At 37.1% G+C, this 17302-nt stretch overlaps 1 protein-coding gene across 1 annotated transcript; it reads left to right on the top strand.

Annotated features, from left to right (window-relative positions):
* The first annotated feature begins 6315 nt into the window (after window positions 1-6315).
* On the top strand, window positions 6316-10993 carry slitrk3a (SLIT and NTRK-like family, member 3a). Its single transcript, XM_026913500.3, has 3 exons — window positions 6316-6703; window positions 7047-7145; window positions 8256-10993. The coding sequence occupies exon 3, from the start codon at window positions 8305-8307 to the stop codon at window positions 10915-10917; it is 2613 nt and encodes an 870-aa protein (XP_026769301.1). The 5' UTR covers window positions 6316-6703; window positions 7047-7145; window positions 8256-8304; the 3' UTR covers window positions 10918-10993.
* Window positions 10994-17302: the final 6309 nt, after the last annotated feature.

Genomic DNA, 17302 nt, shown 5'->3' with positions numbered 1-17302 from the left:
AAGCAAATTTATTTCCTTACTTTGTGTGAGGGAAAGTGAGTGATCAGATCTGAAGATCATGACACAAAGAAAGATCATGTTCAGGAACATGCATTTACAGTGTTCATTTGTTCTTAGTCACTGCCTGGTCAGGGTCACAGTGTTTTAAATGAGGCTAGTAGTTTGTTTATATTTTGATGGACTTGAGTGATGTAGCTGATGTTGAGGAACTGTTAGAGCCAGAATTAATACACCATCCGAATTAATACACCTAACCAAACTTTTTATTTAGGCCACACCCACTTCAGGTTTAAATCTGAATGCATTTAGTACTGTTTGGAGCACTAAACAGATACAAAACCTGATAGTGGCATTGTGTTACACCCCTACTGCTTAACAAATGGACAGGTTAATGAATTTTAATAATAACTTCCACCACCTGAAAATAATACAGGGGATAATATATAAAAAAATAAATAAAATATCAGGCCTGTGTTTCTGTTGTCTTTTAAAAGCACCATGGTGTACTTGCCATTTAAATTTGCTCTGTTTGAAACTGTGCTGCTGTCCTTGCCTCCATTATAGCTATTACTTCAATTACTTTATCAGCAGAAGGGAAGTTTAGGTGTGCTCTGCTCAAATTGGGTTTTATTACTTAAACTCATCCTTCTGATCAAAACAACTGGTGGAACTTACTTTCATCTGCTAGCTGATCAGCATTTAGCTAGTGCACAAGCCAATATGACCCTGTTAAATCATTGAGTGCAAATCTCTAAGGAAGTCATCGCAACTAAATTATTAATGCCACAGTTGTCTCCAAGGACCAAGTGTACACTTATGCATTGTACTGTTGGTGATGAGGGGAAGTCAATATAAGGCAATATATAAAACATAAGGCAATATAAGGCAATAAGAGTGCATTATAAACAGTTTTGGAAGCAGGTCATATAACAGCAGAATCAAACAGCAGAACAAAAACACTTTATTTTTTTATTCAGTCAGTAGCATGGGATACTCACATGTAGGAGTGTGTAGAGTGGAGGAGATACCGTCTACTCATCCTGTAGCATTCCATTTGGTGTGATTTTTGCCCACGGGACGACACACCATGACTGGGCTATCTTCCACATCAAAGCACGACATCACTGGTGGCTTCACACCCACACACACCATGTTATTTTGGGGAGTTTCTTTATCCAAACACTCTCGCTGCTGAACCAGTAACTTGGCAGAGCCTTTGGTACAATATGTCTTCAGAGCACATATTTCAGAGAGATGTGAAATGAATGTGAGTGTTCATTTTTTGACACAGGTGAGGTTAGATTCTGTGCCAAATATAGTTCAGTCCCAAAGTCTGAGTCCACTGCCAAGATCTGTTTTTATTTAATGAGTTATCAAAATGATCAAGGTTATTAGTTCAAAATGTCATCATTCTTCACTAGTATAAGCAGAAAACAGTGCATTCTTAGTTGCCTGAAAGCAGTAGGGAAAATAACACATTTAGGATATTATAGATTGAGTAAATAATATAATAAATATGGGAGATTAGCAATGTATAGTTTTAGCATTTATACTAAATAATATGGTATATATATATATATATATATATATATATATATATATATATATATATATATATATATATAACATTATATAGGAACTGAGCATTAGTTTTGGACAACTACCCATCTTTGGACCTTTAGATGTTAAAACTGCTTTGGGGAATGCTATGATACACTCCTGCAGGCCTTTTCCGTTTCTTCTCAGATGTATCAGATTCTTTTTTTTTTTTTGTTTTGTCAGCCATCCTGGACTGTCACTAAAAAAGGAATATGAAAGTACCAATCAATCCAAAAGTTTCATTTGTTTAATCTGTTATTATAAAGCTAATTCAACATTTGAGTTGACAGTCAAATGAATTAAGACCCTCTACCAAATTTATTACAGTAAATATTTTTGTTACTTTACATTTCTCTATTTTACACAGTTCTTTGTTTAGTAAAATAATTTAAAAAACAGTGCGTTTTTATTAAAAAAGAAATAACACAGAAAAGCATACTAATAGAGTCAGCAAAAGATAACAATTATCAATGCTGAGTTAGGCACATACTATGTTACTATTTGAATGAAATATATGATCACAGCAATTAGTAAAAAAAGATGCAAATGCTGTGCAAGCCTTTCTAAAACAGCTAAAAAAAAGTAAAATGTGTGTATTAATGTGTGACAATGATAATGAATTAAATAAAATTTTGAACTCCTCTGTATACACTGAATCGGAGAGTGATGAGATGTTAGATACTAACGGAAATGGTAAGAACAATTTGGCCCGAGGACAGTGTGAGTGGAGGTTGATTGACATATTCTTGTTCCTTTTTGTGCTTTGAGAGTCCACGATGGCTGACAGACCGAGAAAAAAATTCTGACATATCTCAGGAGGAATGGAGAAGGCCTGTGGGAGGCCTGTGCCACTGTCTTCCCAAAAGCATTTTTATCCCCTAGATGACAAAGAAAAAGAGGAAGAAATGAAGAAAAAGAGGGAGAAATCCCTCTGCATGGACACACTAATGGTTCAGTCCCATACTCCCATGTCTACTATACAAACTGACACTATTTTAAATTCACTGTACTGTTACAATGACAAGGGATATGAATGGATAGAATTTTGAATTACTGAATATATAAATTGGGTCCAAAATTCTGGACCGTCAACTAATAACTTCATGAATTCTAATATTCTAATTCCAAAACTAATATGAAAATATTGCCCAGTTGATATTTATTATTTAAGAGCACATACAGAATTGAATGTGAACATGGTGTCCTGCAGTGGATTGGTGTCCCATCCAGGGTGCAGTCCTGCCTCCGTATTACTGGGGTTAGGCTCTGGATTAGCTGTGACCTTGATGAGAATAATGTCGTTACTGAAGATACAGTAAATGAATGAATGAATGAATGAATGAACATGCACATAAATGAATGAACATAAACAATGTATGCACATATAAATATATTTAGTTAAAATGTTAACACTATCTCCTATCTCCTAAGCTCCCATTCATATTATTGATACTGTTATTGATAATTTAAGCATTTAATCAGGTATTAAATACTAATACAGTGTTACTTATATATTATTTGAGAATACAATAATCTCAAACTAATCAAGATATTGCTTGTATATAATTGAAATCTATCAGAACAGTTCGTTCACACACTTCCTGCTTCCTGATGTTTTTTTTTTTTTATCTTACTGCATGGTTTTCCAGCTCTAATCTAAACAGTTCAGAATTGCAGAATATAACTGAATACACTATTTCACTTCCATGTGTTTCATTGTTTACAGTTATGTATTTCTGTAGTCATGTATTTCTCCTATTTTTCAGGTGTTTGTATTTCTATCATTTTTGAGCTTTTGATTAGTATGGTATCTATTTTATTTAGTTTCTAATGATGGATTTCCACCATTTACACACTAGTCAAGTCAAGTCAAGTGGAGTTTATTGTCATTTCAGCCATATACAAGTACACAGTGAAACGAAACAACGTTTCTCCAGGACCAAGGTGCCACATAAGACAACACAGAACAACACAGAACTACGGGGACTACATAAATTACATAAATTAAACGTAAAGTGCACAAGTGCAAACATGTGCAGACAGCACAAGACAGAACAGACAGTACATAACTACGACGCCGACCAGTACACAGTCCTGTTGAAAGTGATAAAGTGACAGTAGTGCAAAGATTACAGCTGAGGTAGTGTAAACAGTGTAAACATAGAAGTAGCAGCAATAATAAGACATGTGCAAAACATGTGCAGTGCATGTGCATAGAGGCTCAAACTATATCTGGCTCAAAGGTGTTGCAAGACTTTACAAAATAACATATACAAAAAAAAGGGCTATAAAAGATTTCTTGAACTATGATCACTGACAAGAGAAACATATGAGGCTAATAACAAATAATAATAATAATAATAATAATAATGATAATAATAATGATCAAGGATGTGGTTTATACTAGTGACCAGAAATTTAAAACCCAGGACTGTAAGGCAAAGCTATATATTAAGGGAAGCAAGGTGGTAGAAAACAGGAAAAAGAGGTCTCTGAAACACACATCATTCATTCATTCATTTATTTTGTTACCACACCATATACTACCTTAAAACTGGCAGACGGGTAATCTCCTAACGCATGGTTAACTGGTGTCATTTTTTATTACAATTCCTGTGCCATCATCTCTGCAATTTTCAAAGTTAATAGTAATATCAAGTTTTGGACATCGAGTGAATGATGATGCATGTTCTTGTATGTTAAGACGAATGAATAGAATAGAATAGAATGAAGAAATAGAAACCTACTTTACCATGCATAGTGAATGGAAGAGACACTTGAAGCAAAATGGTGAGAGCAATTTGGCACAAGGACAGCTTGAGTAGAGATTGATTGGTACGTTCGTGTTCCATTTTTTGTGCTTTGAGAGTCCAGGATGGCAGACAGACTGAGGAAGTAAATCTGACACATTTCATGGTGACTGGAAAAGGTCTGTGGGAGTGTGCCTCTTCCTTCCAAAAGCATTTTATCCAGAGGATCGAAAGAAATAAAATGAGATGCAGACTTTAGACTATACTGTATGTTCTGCTAAGGGTAGCTTCCCATCTTCCATCTGCCATAAAACCCATAACCAGGGAAAAAATGGTCAGAAAAGAAAAGATATGTTCATAAAAATTTAACAGAAAAATGGAGACTGGAGTAATCCTCTATAAATATGAATGGAGTGAAACAAGGTGGAAACTGTGAAGACATGGATGGAGCAATGAGTGCCCTGACTGACAGCCTGACAGGAGCAGAAATAAGAAAGGACTCTCTTGCAGCAGATTGAGCGACAGCTTTACACACCGCTGTTCACCAAGAGGCACCTGCCGCTCTTCAACACACTGTTATAACCACTCTGAGCTCTCTCTCCCCTACTCTCTCTCTCTCTGGCAGTAAATACACTCTTTGCCTCTTGATATCATGCCTTGCACTGAAGGGCCAGCTGAAGTCCTACAGGTGATGTCCTACTGGGGCATTAGGTTGCCCTTCCTCTCTTATGACCTTTCCATCTGGGTTATAATGCTTAAGTAATCAGGAATATTCTGTTAGAATAATTGAGCAATGACGAACACAGTCATCACAGTAAGGGAGAAGAAGGGCTTAATAATACTAATACTCTTGAATAATAATAATAATAATAATAATAATAATAATAATAATAATAATAATAATAATAATGTATATTATTATTATTATTATTATTATTATTATTATTATTATTATTATTATTATTATTCATTTTCAGATTTTTTTTTTGGTCAGGGTCCTGGGGGATCCGGAGCCTATCCAAGGGATACTGGCCAGGAGACAAGAATGCATCCTGGATGGAATACCATCACATAAATCACACACACATTCACACACTCGTCCACACCTATAGAGGCGATTTAACATAGCCAGTCCAGTGAACCCAGAGGGAACTCACTCAGACACGGGGAGAACGTAAACAGAAACTCCACTCAGGATCACAGTGCTACCTGCTGTACTACTTTGCCACCTAATAATAATAATAATAATAATAATAATAATAATAATAATAATAATAATAAATCCCCTAAAATTTTATTATTATTATTATTATTATTATTATTATTATTAATAGTATGAAATTACAGAAATATATTTGTTAAAATAAAATTTGAATTTTTATTTTGTTAAGAAAATATTTATGATTTCTTCTTCTCATTATTATTATTATTATTATTATTATTATTATTATTATTATTATAAATCCTTTAGAATTCTGCATGTGATCATAGAGCTGTGTGTGTGTGTGTGTGTGTGTGGCGGAGAGGTGGAGTCGCAGATCTCGGTCGCCCACTACAGGACAGGCTTGAAAAATAAAGATCTGCTGAAGAGAGATTGGTGTGGAGACAGAGAGCCTTTCATGAGTTCAGCCTGCTGCAGAAAGATCGAAACCAGACTGAGAGAGGGAGAGAGAGAGAGAGAGAGAGAGAGAGAGAGAGAGAGAGAGCGTACACAGCTGTGTATCATTATAGAATAGAATAGTTCTGAATAAATAACAGAACACAATTAAACTAAAAAGTAGATATACAGATACGACAGCCTCCAATTTGCCCCCAGAATAAAATCACACAGGTACATGTGCTGATCTACACCAAATATATAACCATGCAGAGAGAGAGAGAGAGAGAGAGAGAGAGAGAGAGAGAGAGAGCGCAATAAAGAGAGAGAGGCTGATGCACTCCCTCCTCCTCCTCCTCCTTCCTTCAATCTCTCGTCCTCCCTCCTGCTCGCTTTCCTTCAAGCTCATTTCACAGTGAGGTCTCGCACCGTGCCGATGTACCGCGTCTCCTCTGTGCGAATCCACACTGAGTTGATGCCGCTGCTGCAATACAGACATGAATTAATCTGTATCTCAATCGCTTCTTCATCTGAAATGCAACCATAAACCAACCTAACAGAGGAGAGAGGAAAAAAGGGACATTGCATTCTAATCACGTCTTCACTTCGCCTCGTTTGCCTGGGAAGAGCAAGGAGAGATAGAGAAAGACAGAAATCAACACAGGAGATGATGCTCAAGATGGAGAGATCCAAGAAGCTTTAAACTCTTTGATGCCCCCTTTTTTGTGGAAGCTACTGAAGTCCATTAGGAAAAGAGGTGAGTGTTGCCCTGAATCCTCGGACGTGGGAGGACAAACGCATCTCAGTCTCTATTTTTAATCCAAACCTGCTCTCTGCTCATTGATTTCTGCCGTCAGAAGGACCTCTCTATATGATATTGTTAATCTCATCAGGAAAAAAAGACTACATTACTTTGATTGTCTTTTGGCAAAAAAAAAAAAAATCCTTATATCACCATCACCATTTTTGGAAAGGTCTGATTTTATAGTCTATACAGGAATGTGTTATGGAGTTATAATGCATGTGCAGTTATGTTATGGAGATATATTGCAGTTGATGGACTCTATGGAAAGAAGATATTTTTTTGGTTTTTGTTTCAGTGCATGTCTCCCTCCAGTCTAAAACCTCCGGAGCACCTGTCTCTACATCCATCCTGGCACAGGAGATGTAAAGTTGGAGCCCACTGAAAAAAACCCAGAGTAGGTACCCGCAGTATTGGGAATAGAAGTGACGTTGTATTATGAGGCGATCATTTAAATTTGGGATTTGGGAATGCATCCTCACATATACACACACACACACACACACACACACACACACACAGAAATGCCGAGGCATAGGCTTTGCCTGGCACAAAGTGTGCTATTCATCTAAGACGGCAACTACCATTTTCCCTATTATGCATGGATGCTTAATGGAAGTCTTTCATCCATTCTGAGAACACATTTCTGATCAAAAGTCAGTGTGTTTGGGACCATAGCACACTTTCTAGTGTCTGGGACTGTAACACATTTAGCAGATCTCATCTATCAGCATCTCCACCAATGTGCCGATAGCTAATTAAGTGTGTTCAGTGTGTGGAAAAGCAAAGAGACTTAGATACGCATTGCTGATCTGATAGATCTTTTGGGGGAAGCAACAGCATCTCTTTCTCTCTATCTATCTATCTATCTATCTATCTATCCTGACCATTGTGAGATGATAAAGAAAGCTAACATAGAGATCTTTTTGCTGTAAAATCAGAAGAGTAGAACGCACGGTGCAGAGCACTGCCTGAAGTGTTAAGTTGCTAAATGTCCGCTCTGTCCCACTAACCATGTGTGTGTGTGTGTGTGTGAAGGTGGGTGGATGAGAAAGAATGAGAGATAGAGCGAGAGAAGATGAGAGCTCCTGTCTGATCTGATGGATGTGAAGACCAACATGATTAATTGGAGGAACAGTTGTGCTATGAAAATATGCACTGTCACTGGAAAACCAAACAACATGCGTGACCTTTCCAGAAAATCAAATGATTTAGCCGTAAACATGGGCGTGTACTTAGTCCCGACAGAAATGGAACATCACGTCATTATGACGCTCATCCTGATTTTTGTACTGAATTGTAATGCAAGTGCTTAATTGATTTAATTCCATGTTGGTGGAATTTTATGTATACGTTTTTTATTTTCCTGATGATGTAGTGAGGCAGCGTTTGAGTGTGTCATTGTTGCATATAAATCCGTCAAACATTTCCACAAATTTCATGCAAGCATTGCAGCCACTTGCCCAAGTATTTATGTCTCTTATTCTTCTCTCTATGTCTGTTTCAGTGCAGTGAAGTGGCACTCAGCCGCGACTTCATCAGGTTTTGGAGGAAGGATGCTGTGGGTAACCCTGCTAAGCACAATAGCTTTAGGGTGGACTACGCCGATCCCCTTGCTGGACGAGTCTGAGGAAATAGATGAGCCTTGCTTCGACCCTTGCTACTGTGAAGTCAAGGAGGGCATTTTTCATGTGCACTGCGACAGCAAAGGATTTACAAATGTCAGCCAGATTTCCCAGTCATGGACAAGGCCCTTTAAGCTCAATTTGCAGAGGAACTCCATGCGCAAGCTGTATTTTAACAGCTTTTTGCACCTCAACAATGCTGTGTCACTCAATTTGGGGAACAATGCGCTGCAGGACATTCATGCTGGAGCATTCAATGGGCTGAGCATTTTGAAAAAGCTCTTTCTACATGAGAACAAGCTGGAAGTGTTCAGAAATGACACTTTTCTTGGACTTGAGAGCCTTGAATACCTTCAGGCAGATTACAATGTCATAAAGAAAATAGAAAGTGGTGCTTTTCGAAACCTGCACAAACTCAGAGTGCTTATTTTGAATGACAATTTGATACCCATGCTCCCCAATTTCTTATTCAGGTCTGTATCATTAACGCACCTTGATTTGCGTGGCAATCGGTTAAAGACTCTTCCATATAAGGGGACACTGGAGTATGTGGGTCGTAGTCTGATGGAGATTCAGCTTGAAGAAAATCCGTGGAACTGCGTATGTGAGATTGTACAGCTCAAAACATGGCTGGAGAGAATACCATACACAGCTCTGGTGGGTGATATCACTTGTGAGTATCCATTTCACTTTCATGGAAAAGATCTCCGTGAGATCAAAAGGAGCGAGTTATGCCCCCTGCTTTCTGAAGCTGAGATAGAGGTAAAACTCGGCATTCCGAGGCTACCCTTCAGTAATGAGAACATGTGGCCCACCAAACCCTCATCCATGTTGTCATCTTTTCATAACACTGCCTCCTCGGTGGAGTACAGAGAGAGACATGTTAAGCCAACAAAACGACCCAGACCCACGAAAACGCCACCAACTCCACGAAGCCTTTACCCTGGTCCGAACCAACCCCCTGTACCTGGCTATCAAACGAGACCACCTATTCCAATCATCTGCCCAACGGGATGTATGTGTAATCTACACATCAATGACTTGGGACTCACTGTAAATTGCAAAGAGAAAGGATTTCACAACATCTCTGAGCTCTTGCCACGGCCACTAAATGCCAAAAAACTCTATCTGAGTGGGAACTTGATTCAGAAAATATACAGGTCAGATTTTTGGAATTTCTCCAGTCTGGATTTACTCCATTTGGGTAACAATCGGATATCATATGTTCAAGAAGGTGCCTTCATCAACCTGCCCAATTTGAAAAGTTTATACTTGAATGGTAATGATATTGAGAGGTTGACTCCAGGCATGTTTCGTGGTTTGCAGATGCTCAGCTACCTTTATTTAGAGTACAATGTTATTCGAGAGATTCAACCAGCTGCTTTCAGCCTGATGGCAAACCTGCAGCTGGTTTTTTTGAATGATAACCTGCTGCGCACACTTCCCATCGATGCTTTTGCTGGCACCTCCCTGTCTAGGCTGAATCTACGCAACAACTATTTCCTGTATCTGCCTGTGAGTGGAGTGCTGGAGCACCTTGACTCAATTGTACAGATTGACCTACACCAGAACCCGTGGGAATGCTCATGTGACATTGTTCCACTCAAGCAGTGGATCGAGAAACTGAGCTCTGTCATTGTGGTTGGGGAAGTAATTTGCAAGACACCGGAGTTTGCTTTTGGTAAGGACCTTCGCACCCTGGAACTTGAGCTTATCTGCCCAGAACTGAAATTTTCTGCTGCTTCTCCTGGACTTGCTAATGATGTCACTTCCACCAGTGACTCTGGATTAGGATACGCCCCTTCCACAGGAGCCATACCACTTTCGGTTCTCATCCTCAGTCTCTTGATCTTGTTCATCTCTGCTGTGTTTGTCGCTGCTGGCCTATTTGCATTTGTACTAAGGAGAAGGAAGAAACTCCCATTCAAGAAACGTCAGGAAGTGGTGGATCTGACCGGGATCCAGATGCAGTGCCGGATATTTGAGGAACAACAAACATCACCCGAGAAACCTGCCTCTGGCCATGTTTATGATTACATCCCCCACCCTGTTGCTCAAATGTGCAACAATCCCATTTACAAACCACGAGAAGGTGAAATAGATGGAGAACGGTTTTCAGAGACAAAGGAAAACAGCAGTAATTATCGAACTCTGTTGGAAAAAGAAAAGGAATGGACTATGGCTGTGTCAAACTCTCAACTTAACACCATTGTCACGGTCAATCAGTCTGGAGATGTGGCTGGATTTCATGAGAATGGCGTGCTTTGCCCCACAGTAATTGACAGCCAGAGACCGACTCCAACCGTGGGGTTTGTAGACTGCCTTTATGGCACCGTTCCAAAATTAAAGGACATGCACGTTGCACATGCACATCCTCCAGGAATGCAATACCCTGACTTGCAGCAAGATGCCAGATTAAAAGAAACTCTACTTTTCACTGGGGGAAAGGGATTTCCAGAGCAAAATGAATACCTCGAGTTAAGGGCCAAACTCCAAACCAAGCCAGATTACCTCGAAGTCTTGGAGAAATCATATAGGTTCTGATGACAGAGATTAAGCTCACTTCCATATATAGCAACCCCCATGCCCACTACAAAAGTATTGAAAAAAGCATGATAAATTATATATATATATATATATATATATATATATATATATATATATATATATATATATATATATATATAATCACTGAAATATTTTCCCCCAAATTACTTTGGAGGAAAGGCCATACTCAGATATTCAATGAAGTGCCTTTTTTCAGAGTAGCCAGCAATGTTATGACCCTTATTTTTATACGGAACAGATTTGTTTGTGCCACGGGTGGCATGGGGAGAGCGTGACACAGCATTACAGCCGCATGACTGCGGGAGAAACGTCACATCTTCACCTTTTTTCCTCTCTCATGCACATTCGGATATTTGCCCAAAGGCCTGGCACAGTTTGTAGAATATTGCAGCTTGCTGCATGCATTCAACTGCTGGGGTGGGTACTGCTGAAAATAACAGATACTTCACCTTCAATGGAGATACTGTGCAACGCATTACTGTTTGGTGGTCTATTTATTTTATATATTATCAAAAACAGACATGAGAAGTCCTCTCGCAAAGACGCACCCAAGGATCAATGTTTGTGAATACATAACAACACTCAAGATTTTATGGAATTTAACGCACTTTCGTAAGACAACCATGCTTCTGGATATTACCACTAACGGCTTTGTAGGAAACACTTTTAATGTTTTCTCTCTCACACAAAGATTTAAAAAGAAAATGTGCATATATTTATTCTGTAATTTCAGTGAGAATTTAATTGTAAAGGTAATGTTAAATCTATGTATAGTGATTATGCGTCTGGTATAGCCTTCTTAATAAAACAAGGGGGGTACAGACCCTTTTAAATCAAATAAAAATGGTATTGATCAATACCGTTTGGGAGAAATATACTTCATGGAGTGCTATGATGATGGCATATGGTGCTGCTTTTTTTTTTTTTTTTTGATTTTGCTGTAAGGCAAATTAGAAAATGCCTATAAACCTGCTGAGGTCTGCCGCTGTGCATCAAATAAACCTACTGCTGCTATTCAGTGGAAAAATGGGGCCAATATGGGCCAATATTTCCCATAAATTTACTACATATATATATATATATATATATATATATATATATATATATATATATATATATATATATATATATATATATACATACACACACACACACTAAGTGGTAAGAATTTAAGAATTTAAGTGGATACAAATGATATTAGATAGCACATTCAGACTAAATCACCAGCTTGGAGGCTAAACACTAAGCTAAACACAGGCTGTGTCTAACCTGTGAGATTTGCAGTTGATGGCAGTTGTCACTACTGATTCTGTCCACAGGAGGGCAACAGCAAGACAGCTTAGAATCCAATTTACAGGACTTGTTGCCAAAAATAGATGGTTGACTATTTGAGAGACAAATATAAGATGAATCTTTCTTTCTTTCTTTTAATATATTTGGAAACCACAGTATTTTGAGCACTCGATTTTACTATATGGGTGCCAGTGTAGTTCCTTGGATAAATTATATATGTTATAATTTATATAAATTATATATAATTGAAAACCTTTTCCATTTAGTTTAAATATAAAAATGCTCATGCAATACACAGTTCACAGTGTGAGAGCAGCAAACTGATCCAATAAAAGCACTTATCTCTTTTTATATAAGTCTCTTTGGTACAGAGGATGAAGCAGTAAAGTCTTGTATTATGTAACTGGTCATAGTGGTGACTTGTCTTGCAATATTGAAGTTGTTTTGCCACAAACCAGAGGTCAGCTCTACTGCACATTCAAAGGTCATTTAATATTTATTCACTCATGTGATATAATGACACTGAGATGACATTGGGCTCTGGAGGTGTTGAGTGGCATGTAAATATCTTAGTACAACATTTAATTAGAAGCTGTTTTCCATTCTGAGACTTTTCCAGAGACTGGCATAGATAGGCTCATCTTTCAAACCAGTTGTCTTCTCTGTTTACCGACACTGTTATTCTCAAAAGAGAGCTCTTCATCTCTCACCACTGAGTCTTGATTTATGTTGCAAATATGGAGTTGTTTTGTTTCCTCAATGTACTCTATAGGTCTGTACATTTCTCATGACACTGGACCGTGTATGTTATGCTGCCCTGCTTGCTTTGAATGCAGGTTCTGTCTGAGCGCATCATGTGATTGGCAAATAATTTTCAAAATTACAACACGTCCATTCACCTTGAGTTTCTATGGTTCTAAGATGACTGATTCAGTGAGTAAGCACATCAGCCCACATAGTCCAAAGTCCAAATATGATCACGCTTTATCAGTGTCGGCGCCAAAAGATCAGTGTTAGATTATCTGAGATTATCTCAAATATATTTATATCCCATTTTCAGTTTCCGGGAACATTACATGCTTACTCAGGTTGTTTTTTTTTTTTTAAACATTTGTTATCATTGACAATGAAATGACATCATCGGATGGTTCAAATGAGTCACGTGTATCCCTGGCTAGCACATGATTCCATTTTCCCCACTGATAAATATGTTTAGCAAGACCAGCGTGACAGATTTGTTTTCTGTAATGTGAAATTATTCTCTTGAGTGTATTATTTATCTCAACAGTGCGATATAAGTGGAATCAGCCACTGTGCTCGAGAGGCCATTTGTTTATGTATGAAAAACACACTTTTTTTTTTTGCATACACAGACAAAAAGGGCAAACTATTTTGACTGAGCTGTGTTAAATTTGTGTCTGAAAGAGTGAGCTTCTTTTGCTCTTAAATTTGGATAACAGCGGTGTTGCCAGGTTTGCGGTTTACCCACAGAATTGGTCTATTTTTGAGTCTGTGGTTTAGGCATTTTGCCTACATGAGTTTAATTATACCAATCGACAATATGGCAAAAGCCAATAGTTACGCTGATTTTTATAAACAGCTAATGCAGTGGCTATAACACCTGCATGTACTGTGGATATGACGAAATGATGTATCATTAAAAATAAGGTTGTGTAAGTACAGCAAATGTATACAACAAAAAGTAGTATGGATGTACTGTATAGATGTATTATTCTGCGCAGCAGTGAATTGGTCTACTCTACACTCATAGCTATACTTTATTTATGACCAAATAGTATGTAAGAAGTAAGGAATAACACATGACAGACCATGTGGACATACGAAAACAATGTACACCAGCAGAGTTTTTTTTTTTTTTTTGTATAGCCACACAGTTTGAAGTGAGCTATTCATCACAATGATGTTTACGCCAATGTTTACTTTATTAATGAACAACCCATCACACATTTTAATGGTTTTTAGTTAGATTTAATGTTGTGGAATATCCAAGAGACAAGTTAGTTCTTGTAATCACTTATGTTATAGCCACGATAAACAGTTATTCTCTCACCAGCCTCCCTCTCTCTCTCTTGCACACATGCTCGGATTGCTCTCTCTCTCTTGCAAGCAGTAGCTTGTTCTCTCTTTCTCTCTCTCTCTCTCTCTCTCTGTCTCTTTCAAAAAATAAAAAATACAGATTGACATTTTACAGAGAAACTGGAACTCCTCTGTCCTGAAGACTTTGCAAAGCACCATGACTGTTATAAGGCTCTTACAACCAAGAATCTTTCCATAAATGTTGAATAAATGTCTCCTAACAGAAAACATCACCCCATCAATGATTATACATTTCACTTTGATAAATGTGTTTTTTTAATCCGGTTAATATCAGTCTTAGATTATGTGGAGCATCGGCCATATAAGTCCCTCCGTATGAGCTGTTACTATAGAAACAATAATGAACAAGCACATTAATATAACCCTATTGTTTGTATTACAGCTGGAACTGCAGTCTGAGCTGTGCTGTTATACAAAAATAATGCACACCTTCTGACCAATCACATTTAAGAATCCAAACTGTTACAAACTGTTTAGAGAAACGGAATAATTTCCACAGGCCTACTGATTGTATAATCTCACTTTGCAATAATAGTGACAATAGTCAAAGAAATACTGAATTGTATAAGTGTATACATTTGAGAGGGCATATGTTGAGTTTCGTTTTTGTGCTAATTTTGGGGATGAGTTTGTCATGCAGACTTGGCAACCCTGTATAAAACACAGCATTTATACATAATTTGTTTAATTATAATGTTGGTATCTCATGTATACCATGTTTTTATGGAAAAAAATGCAATTAGTGAGAGTGTGAATAATTTAACTTTCTTTAAATCTATATGATTAGTAGTTTGCACATTCACTCAGTCACGGCATAATACAGTATGAAGCTCCATTGTGATCTGTTGTTGGCATACGTGCTTGTGTGTATGGTTTTTTCTTACTGTTCCTTTCGGGTCTTTCCTCTGGAGGTTGATCTTGGCTTGTTAGAGCTCTGCTGGGCCAATCATTAGTTGGCTGCTTGATGTTTATGTAATCTATACTTGGCTGATTTGCTGCATCAAATGGCTTTTCTACGTTGGTGTGTGTTGCTGTCCCCAGATGGACGTGTTGACATTACCCTTCTTTGTAGTTTGTCTGTTACTCTGTTGTGCATCACTCTCATCGCTTGTTTTCACTTGTCATTGTTTTCCAGCACTCTATCTAATACTGCCAACTCCATTCCCCCACCTCTATCTCTCTTGCTCTCTTTTCCCCTCAATGGTATGTGCCATTAGTGCTTTCCCTTTTTAAAGGTCTTAATCAGCCAAGAAGCAAGGGAAAATAAAACAGACTGACATACAAAAGAGATAAACATACAGTTTTGTAGTGTTAACACACATAAGCTTCTGACATTTTTTTTTTTTTTTAGAACCAAGGGTCATGAAATAACTCATTCCACAGACAAGGTTGAGTGCTGAAACATATGAACTGATTTTCACAACACTCCCAATTGAACTATTTTTCAAAATTCAAAATCAGACTCAATTTTCCTAAAATTATGAATAGTAAGTTTAAGGTGTGAGGCAGGTGGCTGATTATTTATTTATTTATTTATTTATTTACTTACTTATTTTAATTGGAGCCCTTATTTTATGTATCTGGATACATTTTTTTTTAACTTAACTTTTTGTACGGAAACAAATAGATCTTGCAGTCCAAATGGCCTCAAGCTTTTGTTGTTGCAATAGCATAAATAACACAACAGAAATGAATATTGACTTGTGGTTGGACATGGCTGCTGCTTTGCTTCAAAAGTCTGACAGACTGCAGTAAATTGACCTATTCATTATTTTTGAATAATTCATGTTACATTTTGTATTTAGTAAAACTGATGTCGGAAAAGCTTTTATTTATTTATTTATTTTTATAGCTAAAACTTTGAAATGCTGTCAAAGGTGCTCTTTAATTTAGGTTTATATATAACTACATAAACTAATGCCTGATTTTAACTAAGAGTTGTTGCCATATGACAACATAGCACTTATTCTGATTTTAGTTTTCATTTCAAAATACTCACAAATAATCCAGTTAATTGCTTGGATAAAGTTATATGAATTCTCCCTCAGAATCTCTTTTCTTTTTAGAGTTCCTGAAATCTCTTGTCTTTTCATGGACACCTGCATATTGCTGTGGTATGGAAAAAATATTGATCTGTTGTTAAGTAAGACTTTATTTAACAATGAAATTGCATTCATCGGTAGTCAAACAGACTTAAGTACTATTCAATTACACAAGAGTTACGCACACAGGGCAGACTTTGTTCTCAGTTATATCTTAATTATTTTCGATTCTGACCTTGGATTTAAGCCTATTTTTTCTTGTGTGATAACAGCTCAAGTGAAGAACAGTGTATAGACCAACGCAAATGTCTGACAGTTTGAGCTAACCACAATGTTACACTTAAATTTCTGTTTTGGCTGTAAATTCATTAAAAAAAGGTGAACTGTAATTTGAAGCCAATATTAAATGTATAAAAAATGACACACTTAATTAATAGTATCATCTAAAAAAGCATAATAAAATATCTTACATCCTGCATACACATTATGACTGAGCATGAAATTATCTGTCAGCACACAATCTATATATAAATAAATATATATATAAATATATATATATATATATATATATATATATATATATATATATATATATATATATATAAAATAAAAAATAAATAAAAATAAAATCCAAAATGATAGGATGTGCTGGATCAAGTACTATTTTAAAAGCTGCCTGTTATATAAACACATTTTCCTTCTATAGCCTACATTTTCTAGCCCTGATCTCTTTTTTCTGCCTTAAAGGCAAGTGTCTGTTATCAAGGCAGTGTTCTAGATTTGACTGAAAAACCCTGTCTCAGATGCTTCTAGTCAATAAAAATTTGGCAAACTCGGATGAGTAAACTGCATGCAAGCATTTTGCATAATCTCAGTGGAGCACACAGAAACCGATTTAAGCAGCTGTG

Source organism: Pangasianodon hypophthalmus, chromosome 6 (assembly GCF_027358585.1).
Source record: "Pangasianodon hypophthalmus isolate fPanHyp1 chromosome 6, fPanHyp1.pri, whole genome shotgun sequence".
NCBI classification, from domain to species: Eukaryota; Metazoa; Chordata; class Actinopteri; order Siluriformes; family Pangasiidae; genus Pangasianodon; species Pangasianodon hypophthalmus.
The sequence above is the reverse complement of the archived record's forward strand: the minus strand, read 5'-3'. Positions and strand labels throughout refer to the sequence as shown.